This window comes from Telopea speciosissima, chromosome 8 (genome assembly GCF_018873765.1).
Source record: "Telopea speciosissima isolate NSW1024214 ecotype Mountain lineage chromosome 8, Tspe_v1, whole genome shotgun sequence".
NCBI classification, from domain to species: Eukaryota; Viridiplantae; Streptophyta; class Magnoliopsida; order Proteales; family Proteaceae; genus Telopea; species Telopea speciosissima.
The window spans coordinates 5132064-5145410 of NC_057923.1; the positions used below are offsets into that span (position 1 = coordinate 5132064).

General features: G+C 38.7%; 1 protein-coding gene across 2 annotated transcripts in view; it reads right to left on the reverse strand.

Moving 5' to 3' along the window:
* The window catches only part of LOC122670716 (DNA-directed RNA polymerase III subunit 2), a 148500-nt gene extending 138501 nt beyond the window's left edge, over positions 1-9999 (reverse strand). Inside the window, exons 1-9 of one of the 2 annotated variants that reach the window (XR_006334243.1) lie at positions 9908-9999; positions 9561-9654; positions 9275-9356; positions 9076-9195; positions 8874-8968; positions 2411-2483; positions 2237-2327; positions 2073-2125; positions 1747-1811 (exon numbers count right to left, since the gene is read on the reverse strand). Coding sequence is in view for 1 of the 2 variants with exons in the window: in XM_043867679.1 (XP_043723614.1) it covers positions 1747-1811; positions 2073-2125; positions 2237-2327; positions 2411-2483; positions 8874-8966; positions 9074-9195; positions 9275-9356; positions 9561-9577 (596 nt within the window). In the remaining variant the exon portion in view is untranslated. Of the gene's footprint in view, positions 1-1746; positions 1812-2072; positions 2126-2236; positions 2328-2410; positions 2484-8873; positions 8969-9073; positions 9196-9274; positions 9357-9560; positions 9655-9907 lie in introns of both variants that reach the window. The other variant, XM_043867679.1, reaches the window with a different exon arrangement.
* Between the last annotated feature and the right edge of the window lie 3348 nt (positions 10000-13347).

The window sequence follows — 13347 nt, forward strand, 5'->3', positions numbered from 1 at the left end:
AATATATTTTAGGATTTTTCTGTTAGGTATGTGTGTGTGTGTGTATATATATATATATATATATATACACATAGTTATCATGGCGTCGCCATATCGTCACCATGGTGTCGCCATATCGTCGCCATAGCGTCCTGGCGCTGGAGAAATGTGCATATCGACCTACATCATGGCGTCCCTGTTTCACTAAATCCCCTATTTAGCCTTGGTTTCTGAGTTTTTTCTTTCTGGGCGGCCATCGTAGGATCCTTACACACACATCGACTGGTTCTAAGATTTGATCCATAAGTTATTTTCTCTTGGGCGATCCATACCTGGAAGTTTCATATCCAGAAGTCTCTCTTTCTATGAGATTCAACTTTTCGAAGTAACCTGCAAATAAGACATCCACCAGATCTGATTTCAGATCTCACCATTCGGTTGCCAGCAGAATTTTGGGACTATTTCTCGTTGGGATCGGCAGACCTTGATGCTGCGATTTTGTTCCAGAAATTGCAGGGAGAATCATCTTCATAAGAAGGAGTTTCCTCTGCTGGAACTACTCCAGTTCACTGCCTCTCTTTCTATCGTGTTATTTCAAGGTTGAAGAAGACATATTAAGTCTTTAAAATTGCAAATAAGGACAACTTATATTATTTACATAAAACCCCCTATATTCTCTATTGCTATTCTGTTTAGCCCATTCAGTTTTCTCTTTTAACTCCATTAAATTACAGGTCTGCCACTCCTTTACAACTTCTGATTAATTACTATTCTGCCATTGCTCTTATAAATCTTGATTTATCTACTAGTTTGCCATTCAACTTTGGATTTAATTACAATTCTGTCATGGTCGAGATGTTCGCCATGGCCATGGCGATGTGTCGATATATCGATCAGACACCCCTCCACCGACTTGGATCGCCGTGACGCCGTCACACACACACACACACATATATATATATATATATATATCCCAGTGCACTAGATATGATTGTTCCAGCAAATCAAATCAGGTCAAAATCAAGATTTGATTCATTGGAACTAATCTATTCTCAGATCTGCCTTATTCTAATGACATCCTGCGGCAAAGTCACAAACAGGAGGGGACTGCACCCCTGTCAAGGTCATCATACGTGAAGTTAGGTTGATTCCTGGGATACCATCTTCCAGCATTCAGGAGAACATGAATAGGGTTTACGACTTCAGTATGATGCTAGGACAGTTTTTCCAGGACTGTTAAGTCCCATTTTATTCTTCATCCCATTGTTTATCACTGATTAAACACCAAAGCCACCTTCCTATCAGACAGTTTGTATCCCCAAAAATAAACATTTGTCATTATCCCACAGAGGTATTCTTGCATGTGCAAAATTCAAATCGAATCATTCCAATGTTCTCTATAACCTCTTTTCTTACATGGAATGTTTTCGGACTGTATCCGGGGCTTTTCGAAAATATACAGCATGATATATATTATATATTCTAATTGAAATTTGAAATATCAGGCTTCAATCTAGTCTGAGTGCCAGCTAAATCCATCTTAAGTTCTTAACCAGTAAGCACCAAAAATAAAAGTAAAGCAGAATTACGTTCATACAATACTTTTGTCTGTCAATAAACAAAGACGAGAAGTACACAGCCCATTAGGAATGAGAGAGAGAGAGAGAGAGAGAGAGAGAGAGAGAGAGAGAACAGGAAAACAAACCATTAAAAATTGGGTGGGAAAAAAAGAAAAGAAGAACAGGAAACAGCAGATAAACAACTCACCGCCCCTTTTTATCACTACCAATAATAATTCTGTTCTTGGAAAGCTGCTCTTGAATCAAAATGACCTACAAAAATTATCAGCATTACATTCCACTCCTAGTATTTTCATAGTAGAACAGCATTTGAACTGAAAAGTCATTTAGGAAATTCTCCCAAGAAACCCTCTGAGAGAACCACTGTCATCTAGCAAATAGCTAGCAAATAGAAAATGCTAAATGAGTGTTTTATAGATTCCAACATTAGTAACATACAGAATTTGGGGAATTTGGCAACCACATATTCTTGAGATTGAAAAGCTGAGTTACACTATTTGATCATCAAAATACCTTTTCAGTGCCTTTAACAATAAAATAACCTCCCGGATCCAGAGGACACTCACCTAAGACGAAAACAAAAGGCAATGAAATAATGAGAAGAAAGGAATGTGTATGTACAACAAAAATAGTGTCAATAAAGCAGGCGATATTTCAAAATTTTGTGCACAACAAACCAAGTCTGGCCAGTTCAGCTTCATCCTTTCCATTTAAAATACAGCGGCAACTCCGTAGCATTATAGGCATTCTTCCAACTACAACATTTCTCTGTAACAAGAGAATAGGCCATAATTATTGCAAAAGAAATATGCATGAATATGCATATCCATATCAAGTTAATTTTTAAGTACCTTCTTTTCAATAGTTTTATCAACATGACTTCCTTTTGTGTATTCTACATTGACCATTATAGGAGCAGCATAACTGCAAGGCAGAAGGGGGGAACTTAGATTAGTATAGCTACTGGAGAATATCAGCTAGGAAATTTACTAACATCTTCCATCCTGCCTTAACTAGTTGGAGTTTTTAACATGATTAGAAGACACATAACCGTTGGAAGTCCAAAATCCATTTAATACTTGAAGAAAAGGTTTTTTTTTCCCTATAAAAAATTATATGAAGTTGAAGATATTGAACAAAGGAAAATGATTGAAAAAGAATGTATGCACATTGCCATGAAGCTGTCAACTAAGCTGTTTGAAACTTTGGAAGACAAAGGGTCTGGACTCTAAGGATTACATTCACTGCTTTAAATAGATATGTGGGTCTTCTGCATCCCCACAGTTTGATTCATATGGTTCAATGTTTTTCCAGACAAGATGAGGTTATCCCTTTGCACCACCACGCTGTAAAGGATTCCCACTGTTGACCACCTGAGATCCAAGGGGCATATTCTTAAGTATGTGCATTATGTATGGAATGGTAAATAAAGAAACAGTAACCACCTAGTTCCAGATGAAGTTCAGGAAAGAATACTAAGTTTTCAGCACCAATTGAGAAATGCCGAACGGTTGGCTTCTGGGAACATTTCAGATGGGGTGAAAGTAGTTGCTTTATGGAGAAACTAGTTAGGTCTCACTGTAAGGGATGGAATTAAAAATTTAGAAAATCATGGGATACAGGGCCAGTTCAGTGAATAAGTGATGCCGCAAAAGGACATAGAGGTTGTCAAGAGCTGCAATCATGCAGATCCGAATGAAGATCCAGAAACTTAAGTGGTGCATTTAGTGGGAAGGAATAGTAGAGCATTTCAAAATCAAGTTATGCCTTCATATAGGGTGGCTACAGAAGCAAAAGCTTTATTATTTTTTTCTGTGTCCAATCATAAATAAAAACGGTTTGACAGAAATATATGTTCATAAAAAGTAAGCAATCCTTTTGTGTTTTTTGCTTCCTTAAGACTTTTTGTACTCCTCAATTACTTAGCTTTACTCATCGAAAGATGATGATGATGACAACAACAACAGCAGAAACAATAATAATAGTAAAAAGAATAAAAAATAGTGATGGTGGTGGTGGTGGTAGTAGCAGCACTGAAAGAGACAAGAAGAAGAAGAACAAAATTTGGGTAACCAGCATACCAAGCAGCTCGGTTAATAGCCTAATACAGTTCTAGACCTCTATGAGGAAGGAGTTCTATGGAATCCCCTTCAGAAGCAACAAGCCATGCAAAAGCTTCCTTTAGAAGAACAGGCCCCATACACTATTAATTATGAATAATTTTAACTCCCTAAACAAAGAGTTTGATCAAGCAATGAATGTTAAAATTCCTATCTAACTATCCATTGCATGAACTCTGCACTCAATAGTAGTGTACCCTCCGAACACTTTAGAAGACGAATATATGTTGGCAGACATGTCCATCACTGGGCAAGTCTATACAATCTTGGATCTCACACACTCCATTTGCCACACTATCACAAGAATTGCATTCTTCATTGTTTCCATTGTTAAAGTAGGAGTCCTCCTTCCTGAAAATTGTTTGTCACTATGGATGTTATCTTTCGGGAACAGAGGCTTATTGTCCCTCTCATGCACTTCTTCAAGGGGAGCCTACGAGTGAAGAGATGCCTTTAATTGCTCCATTGGAGGTGGATGTGCCTACTATAGAAGATCCGTCTATGAGCTTGAGGATGGGACAACCGGACAAGAGCAGGATCAGCCTTTAATCCAGGGGGAGCATGGTAAGCCTACCTTGAAGACATTCACTAGAGGAACGTGGCATAAAAAGCAAGTTGATAATACCACCACCACTTCTCCTAAACAATCGGCATTACCAGTCTCAAGTCCTTCTGGTCCTTTGGTTCCTTCTGGTTAGTCTCCTTTAGATCCTAGTCTTGACTTACCCATTGCTATCCGTAAGCCACGTAGAAGTTGTACTCAGCATCCCATTTCTAATGCTGTTTCATATAACTCTCTCCATCATTCTATGCTTTTGTTTCTTCCTTGTCCTCTGTTTCCATTCCTAACACCTGGCAGGAAGCACTAAAGAACTCAAGGTGGAAAGAAGCAATGAATGAAGAAATGAGTGCCCTGGGAAAAATGACACTTGGGACTTGGTGCCTCTTCCTCCAAGGAAGAAATCCTTAGGTTGCAAGTGGATTTTTGCTATTAAACAGAAGGTTGATGGATCGGTAGAAAGATACAAGGCAGACTGGTTACTAGAGGTTTTACCCAAACTCATGGGATCGACTATCAGGAAACATTTGCCCCAGTTGCTAAGATGAACACTGTCAGGGTAATTATTTCATGTGCTGTTAACCGAGGATGGGATCTCTAGCAACTTGATGTGAAGAATATCTTTCTCCACGGGGAGCTCAAAGAAGAGGTGTATATGGATATCCCTCCTGGATTTGCTGCCCCAGAAACTCAGGGCAAGGTGAGTCGTTTGAAGAGAGCTTTATATGATCTAAAACAATCCCCAAGAGCTTGGTTTGGTCATTTCCATAGAGCCATGGTGTCCATTGGGTATAAACAAAGTAATGCTGATCATACATTGTTTATCAAGAAGACTGATCAGCATATCACAATTTTGAATGTCTATGTAGATGACATAGTTGTTACTGGTAGAGATGTTGATGAAATAACCAAGCTAAAGACCTACTTGGGGACAGAGTTTGAAATTAAGGACTTGGGAAAGCTGCAGTATTTTTTTGATATCGAGATTGTCTATCCTGCTCAAGGTATCTTCCTTTCTCAACGGAAGTATACACTTGACCTCTTGTCAGACACAGGAATGCTAGGATGTAAGCCTGTTGATACCCCATTGGAGCCTAACACTCATCTAAAGAATAAGGATGGAGAGCCAGTGGATAAGGGTAGCTACCAAAGGTTAGTGAGATGCCAGATATATCTTTCACACACTCGATCAGATATAGCCTTTGCAATGAGTGTAGTTAGCCAATATATGCATGATCCTCATTCAACCCACCTAGAGGCAGCATATAGAATCTTGAGGTATTTGAAGTCATCTCTAGGAAAAGGTGTTCTCTCCTCTCATCATGATCACTTACGAGTTGAGGCTTTTACCAATGCAGATTGGACAGGATGTCCAGATGATAGGAGATCCACCTCAGGTTATTGCACCTTTGTTGGAGGCAACTTGGTAACTTGTCGAAGCAAGAAGCAGGCTGTAGTTGCTTAATCGAGTGTAGAAGCAGAGTTTCGAACTATGGCCTATGGCATATGTGAGATCCTTTGGCTTCAGTGATCGATGAAGTTTGGGATGCTTTGCCTTCCATTCTTAGAAGACCCTCTGGGAGGAGTGATTGTGTTACTTGGGCCCCTTCAAACTCTGGCCTATTCAGTTTTAAAGCTGCCTGGAATCTTATGAGACCTAAAGGCACCCTGCTCCCTTGGAGGAAACTTGTCAGGTTCAAGCATCACATGCCTCGTCACTGCTTTACCGTTTGGCACAGCTTCTCAAACTACCTCCTAATGCAATCCTTTCTTCAGCTCTGCCAAATCCCAATCTCTCCTATGTGTTGCCTCTACTGGAATGTTGTGGAAGATTTGAACCATTTGTTCTTTGCATGCCCTCTCTCCGCTTCCATTTGGAATGGTGTCCTTGCAAAATGCTAGCCTTATGGTCGGAGAATCTTGCCCTCCTCAAGGGAATGGATCTAGGTGGATATGACCTTTGGCGGATCCTTTATTTGCGACTCAGTTGGGAAGTTGGCCTTCTGTGCTTCCATCAATCATATTTGGATGGAACGCAATATTAGGAAATGGACCTCCAACTCTAGGCCTCTTCGCCAGATTTGGGATTTCATCTCCTTTGTCATCAAAGCCAAACTCTCAGCAGCTCCCACTTTTTGTAATGATACCCCAAGGAACAGACACATTGTTGTATTTGCTTGTGCATTTGTGTATTTCTTTCTCTCCCTCTTAGAGGCTTTTGTAGTCATCTTTCTCTTTGGTAATGAATTCTTTATTCACCCAAAAAAAAAGAGTTGTGTGTGTCCCTTTTGTTCAATCTAATGAGCAATTAGCTGCTATTCTCACCAAGGGAATTACTAGTATAAGTTTTAATTCTATAGTCAGCAAGTTGGGCACGTTTGATATTTATGCACCAACTTGCGGGGGAGTGTTGTAATGTGGGTTCAAGGGTAGTTTTTGTCCTAGGGGTATTTCTGTCCTTGTACCTATTCTAGAATGATCTCCATCTCAGACAGGAAAGGAGGACTGCTGAGGTATAATCATAAGCCATATTTCTCAAATCACCACAATTTTCTTATAATGACCTAAAATAGTACCACCTTGCAGCTTCTAGATCTTCCAGAAGTGTTTTGAGTGTCAATTAAGAATTAAACTAGTTGTTTATACTAATGCTTTCTATTTTGTGTAAGGACCTACTTAGAGCGATCATGATTATGCATTATCTCCATCACACTAAAATGACATGTTAACCCCCCCCCCTCTTTCATGAAAGCAGAATTAAAGTTGTACCTAGAAGCCTCACATCTAAACCTTAACATGTCAAAATCTACAGTTTGGATGACGAAACCCTCGAAAAGTGACTCGATGAAGGTATGTTCACTTCATGTCTTCATCCAATTGCTATTTGTTACTGAACTAAATTGGTCTGAATTTGTGCATAAACAGAATATGGCAGTAGCCAGTAGTAGAGAAAAGGGAGCACTACTTAAGGAGTGAATTCTTATTTACACACAAATTTCTTCTAGCAGTTAAGATATTAAAACTATGATTAATGATTGTTTCATACCAAACTAAAAGGTTAAAGGTTTCCTGGTCTGCATCATCAAGGTAACTTTACCTTTTCTACAGACCTAGTTGTATCATGTAGAAAGGTGTTAGCTATATGGCCAGAATATCGTGGGGGTATTCTGGTCCTCTTTCTTTTGTTATTTTATTTATTTCGTACATGTGGTTTAGTCCCACATTGCTAATGTACAATTGTTTCATTCTTCATTATGATTATAAATAAAGATGTGCTTGGGATGACTAAATCATCCAAGCATTCATTCTCTAATCCTATTCTGTTAACATGGTATCAAAGCAAATAATTACTGCCAGCCAACTTGATTGGATTTGGAGAAAAAGTGTGATAATCTGGCTTGCTGGTTCCATCACCAACAGAAGTAGCAATAGAATCTACAGAGTCACCCATGAAAACAGTAGAGAAGCCCAAATCGCAGAAGGGGGCTGTTGTGAAGAAAAACCCAAGAAATCCTCCAAGTTAAGGGCTGAAAATTGGAGGAGAGCCTGCTGGTAGTGGTAGAACAATGGACTCCAAAAATCAGCAACAGTAGCCAAATAAATCCCTTAGATCGATTTTTACAAGGTTTTGGAAAAAACCCTGAAATTGATGAGACCGATGTAGGGAAGAAGAAGAGCAAAATCTCAGCAGATGGAGCTGAAACTAGGATCGAGTAGTGCTCTAGTAATGCTGAATCACTGCCAAATATCAGCCGCAACAAGAACCTGCAAACCCTAGATCGATAATGCTCAGGGTTTTAAAAAAAAAAACCTTGATTTGGTGGAAGAATAATCGATCTAGGATGTCTTCAAACTTGGTGGATATAGGAACTAATCCAGAATAGTAAATACTACTGCAGTTCTTGAGTCTTCAATGATGTAGATTGCTTCCTTGGAAGGGAGTGAGAGCAGTCCACAAAAAAAACAGAATCTTCAAATATCGCAGGCAGCAACTGGAGCTGAAATTGTCCCTATCGATCAAATAACTTGATCATAGAATGAGGTAATGGAGGACAGCCACTGGATCTATTGATCACCTCATCAGTGCTGCCCTAATAGGGGTGAATGAAGAACAAGGGGAAAGGAGAAGAAAAAAAACTTGCGAATGAGAGGGGAGGAGGCTGAAATCGAGAAAGGAAGAGAAGGGGGGGTCCCTAATTCGAATTGTGCTCTGATGTTGTTCATCTTCCTATGATACTTTATTGTGACAATAAAGCCGCCATTAGCATTGCTCATAACCCTGTCCAGCATGATCGTACTAAACACGTGGAGGTTGACCGTCATTTCATCAAGGAGTGGATTGTCCATATGCCGAATTTCAGACTCTTGTTCAATCATATACCCTCCAAAGTATGTCATCGCACCCTCTCCATAGTTACATGGTACCTGAATTTTGCAAAGATTTATTTTTCCATTTGGCAAACTCCACATGGGCTTAAACTCAAAATGTTACAGGGAATTGTAGTGTCTACCGTATAAAAGCAAAGTGTGCAGACCAGATAGGTTTCTTGGTCTGCGTCCTTCCCCAAAATGAAAGAGGAAAATGCAGAAGAAAAGTGAAGCGAGACTTGAGAATAAAAGGAAATAACTACATACGTCAGGTCTGACAGCCGACACATGTGAGGTGTAAGAGCGTCAGTAACATTATCTGCTGTGACTGACGGTTCACCAATGTTGACATCTGTGTACCTGTGGTCAAAAAAAAACTTTTTTTTTTTTATCTATTCAGCCTATTAAAAATAATCAGCATGAAATTAGCTACATAGCTTGAAGATTAGAACTGATTGTAGAATTACTCAAGGTAGATAGAAGGATCGACACGGGAAGTGATACGATTATTGGCACGGACAATCTTCTTGATTTCGGTGTTGACAAAATAATTGAACGAATCCAAATGCTGCTTCACCAGTCCTCTCACCTGAAACTCCAAACGCAAATGCCCGTCATTATCTTAAAATTCATTACACCAACATTATTACAAACAACATAATAAGTACCTTTAAGAACTCAGGAAGAAGCTGAAACTTATCTACAGTTGATTTCACGGGAGCACTGAGGAATTGCTTGTCGACAGAGAAACTGTATACGTTAAAAAAAAAATTAGTGGGATCACCAATGAACTAAAGAATCAGGGAAAAACACGAGAGAGTTCACTAAAAGCTATCGTCTCCCTACTGCTACAACGTACAACAAAACCAAACAGAACAAGGCTTAGAAGACAGAACAATATCCCTGATATTTTACTGCAAATACAACAACTACATTCTCGTGTAAACAACGTACTGTTCAGAGACGCCCATCCTTGATTGTTAGCTTGCTTCACCTCCCACTATCAATATTTCTTGCCGGGAGCAAAGCCGATTTCTTCCTTTTCGGGCTTCAAATAACCAGAAAATAATAATAATAATAAGGTTAACACACGTATACCCAAACTTTGTAAAAAAAAATGGGAAGTGGAAACAGTCTAGACGACTAGGGCTACCCTTAAACATTATGAACGGCAGCCATTGAAAAAGAGAGGAGGAAGGAGACTAGGACAGCCAGAGAGTAAGATACAAAGCGAGAGGAAGCGAAGGACAGAAAGAGGAGACAGTTGAACTAAGGAGACTGAGAAGAGATGGAGGACAAACCTTACGTAGAAGTTAGAATTCCCCGGGAGGCGCTCCGGCGAGGCAAACAAACCGAGCCTGAGGAAACTAGGAAATGCACGAAGCGGCTTTTTCCGAAAATGCCGAGCCAGAGTTGAGCGCCACGATTTGGTTCTCAGATTTCGGCCACCCACTTCCCCAAGTCCAGATCCTCTCCAATTCTTTAATCCGACAATTCCTGGCAATGCTACCTTCATTGTGCGACATGTGGCACAAACAGATCTAATGGCCAAGAATGGTTTGCACCATTTCATGAACCACAACCCGATTTGGCAACAGGGTTATGGTAACCCGAGTAGCACCCAAATCTAAAACAGAGGAAATTAGGAAAATAAACGCAGAAAGGGGAAGATTAGTTTCAAACTGCGACTTTCCCTCTCCCTCTCTCTCTATGTTCATCTCCTTCCCACCATTGGAGAGCTTCAAGGTTTGAAATCAAAACCGAATTTCTTTTGTTTCACAATGATCTTCAACATGGGTTTCCTCTCTGCTTGCAATTGTTGTGTTTTCTTCCAAACTTTCTAAATGCCTGACATCTTGTGGCTTTCTATTTTTGATGGGTTCCTCATAAATGACATGCTTTGTTTCAATGGAAGAGAAGGGTCTGGTCTTAGCAAGGACGAATGATGAAGCATTCCTTGCTCTGCTGTTCTTCAAATAGTCCTCATAGATATCATATTTTTGTTTGCAAGAAGAGAAGGTACCGGAATCAGCGGCAATGATAAGGATGAGGGCGTTGGAAAGGAAGAACCAAAATTTGGTATTGTGGAAGAGTTTCTCGGGAGAGAAATCAAAATGGACCACAGAAAAACAGAACAAGATGAAGAAGAGAAAGGCTGAGATAGAGACTTTATTTGACTTGAGAGGTTTCTCTGTTGGGTTGGCTTTGGTTGGTTTCTCTTGATTTAGCAGAGGATTACAGCACAAACAACACAGTTTACCTTGACCATTAAAACGAATTTAAAATTAATTTAGTAAAAAGACCTCGTTTCTGAAAACTATTCCTACGCCATTAACACGGATACGATACCTCTTTGAGCCTTCAAGCCCCTTCAAGCCACGGAGTTGTTTCAGGGTTTCGAAGAAGGAGAGTACAGAGCCAGGATTTTGAAGAGGAAGAGACCGACTAAGATTGATATTCCGATTTCTGCTTTGTGTTTAGCGGCTGCGACGCCTGCTTTGGCGGAGGTGCTAATCGGGTTTTTCGGATCAGATAAATAAAACGGGTTGGTAGAGAATGAAATGGTGCAAATCATTCTTCACCATCAGATCTATTTGTGCCCCGTGTTGCATAGTGAAGGTGGCATTGCCGGGAATTGCCGATTAAAGAATTGGAGAGGATATTTATCCTCCTTAGGGTATCTAATGTTTTGATAAATTGCAGTTTAGATATTCGATGTTTCATGCATTATGTTTGGGGTATCCAAACCTGATCATAATAATAAGAGTTATCCACCATTACTTTATCTTTGGACGGTTCAGATTAAAAATATGATGGTTACTAAAAATCAATGTAAAAGATTCCTCTTATACACGATTGTGCATGAAACTCTTTTCCAATCAAAAATAATAATATTTGAAGGTAAAAATGAAAATAGAAGAAAATTTTATATAATAGATTAATTATAATCTGATTTAGGTACCCCAAACATAATATATGAAACATCGGATATCAAAACTGCAATTTATCAAAACATCAGATACCCTAGGTGTCATTTACCCTATAGGAAATGATGTTCCAAGATCATGATTCTAGTGCACGTTATTGGATCGAGTATCTATCACTTGCGAAACCAATATGATACTAATATGGTATCGGAACAGATCGATCGTATCAAACAAAATTACCCCTGAATTTCTTTACAAAATGGGTTTGCTGACCATTTTACCCCTTGTCCGTACCGTATCATCAATACGATATCGACACAATATCGAGATCCCCTAAATGCAAAATCGGTATGTACAGGCGATACGATACCAATACTTAGAACCATATCTAAGATGGTTCATTTGTAAAGTTTCAACCCCAAACTCAATCTATTACCTTTCCTTATATCCAAACATTCCTTATTTGCTCTTTTGGTTAATTTTTCAGAAGTTTAGTTTGTATCGGTAATGGTATCAATTGTCGTTGATATTAATACCAATATGTATCAGCACCAAGGTTCTAAAACTCGGGTTTTGACTAGGTTTCGACTAGGTTTCGACCAGTCAAAAACAAAGTTTGTCTCGGTTTCGACCATATCTCAATCGAAACCTGGAACTTTCTGCAAGTTAATTCGAACCTTGGTTTCAAGGCCCAGAAGTTGTTTTTTTTGCTTTGATTCTTGTTGTGCTGCCTATTTCTGACATTTTAAATCTAATCCATGCCTTAGTTTCACATAGAGAACATTAAAAATAATACTTGTGGTTTTGATTCAAGTTTGATACTGTATATTGTTCTTGGACATGGTATCGAATAAGGTTTGACCGAAACATAACACCTTCAATATAGATCATATTTAAGCAATCTTGGATTTGTTAGTAAGATTTGTTTTGATAGCTTTCCAACAAATCCAATATTACTTAAATCTGATTTATTGAAGGAGTTATGTACCGGTCAAACTTAATTTGGTGTGTGCAAATGCTGTCAAAATCGTTCTGAATGAAAATATTGTTTTGGACATCAAAACAAATGAATATTTTATCGTACTTTTGGGTTTTAGCAATGTTTTGCCATATTAAGATTTATGAAATTTATAGATTTAAGAAAAACCCCAGCATTAGAAAGTTGAAAATTGCACCTACCGTAAAAAATCTGGTTTTTGTTCTTGAACTGGCGGATTTTATTTTTTTTTCCTTTTGGAATTTTATTTTTTAACTACTTTTATTGGATTCAAATTGGGGGGTATTTGTTTATTTATGAATAATATCTTAAGTAAATGAAATATAAATACAAAAACATTTACTTAAATGATACTAGGCATAAATAAATATTTGTCCTGATTTTTGGCCTGGTTATCGGCATACTTAAGTATCTATACTGGTTTCAAGCCAGGTTTTCCCAAGTTTCGATGGGCATAAGTGTCAAAATTTGCGAAATTACCAACATCTCGGTCGAAACTGGTCGAAACCATCGAATTTCAATTGAAACCCTGGATGTTTTAAAATCACCATTTAACTCGTCTCAAAAACCTGCAAAATCGAGTTAACTCGGTGGTTTCGACAGGTTTTGGTCGAGTTCTTCCATGATCAACACAAATCCAAATCAAAATTCAAAACATCATTTTTTTTTATTTAAAAAAATGTGTTATGTATCGATTGATCGTATCGATCATGTATCAATCTCAGTCACGATCGATACTGATCGATTTTTATCAATTTCATAAAAATCCCGAACCCATAGGGGTTTAATATGGTTCGTGCTTAACAAGTCGATCCCT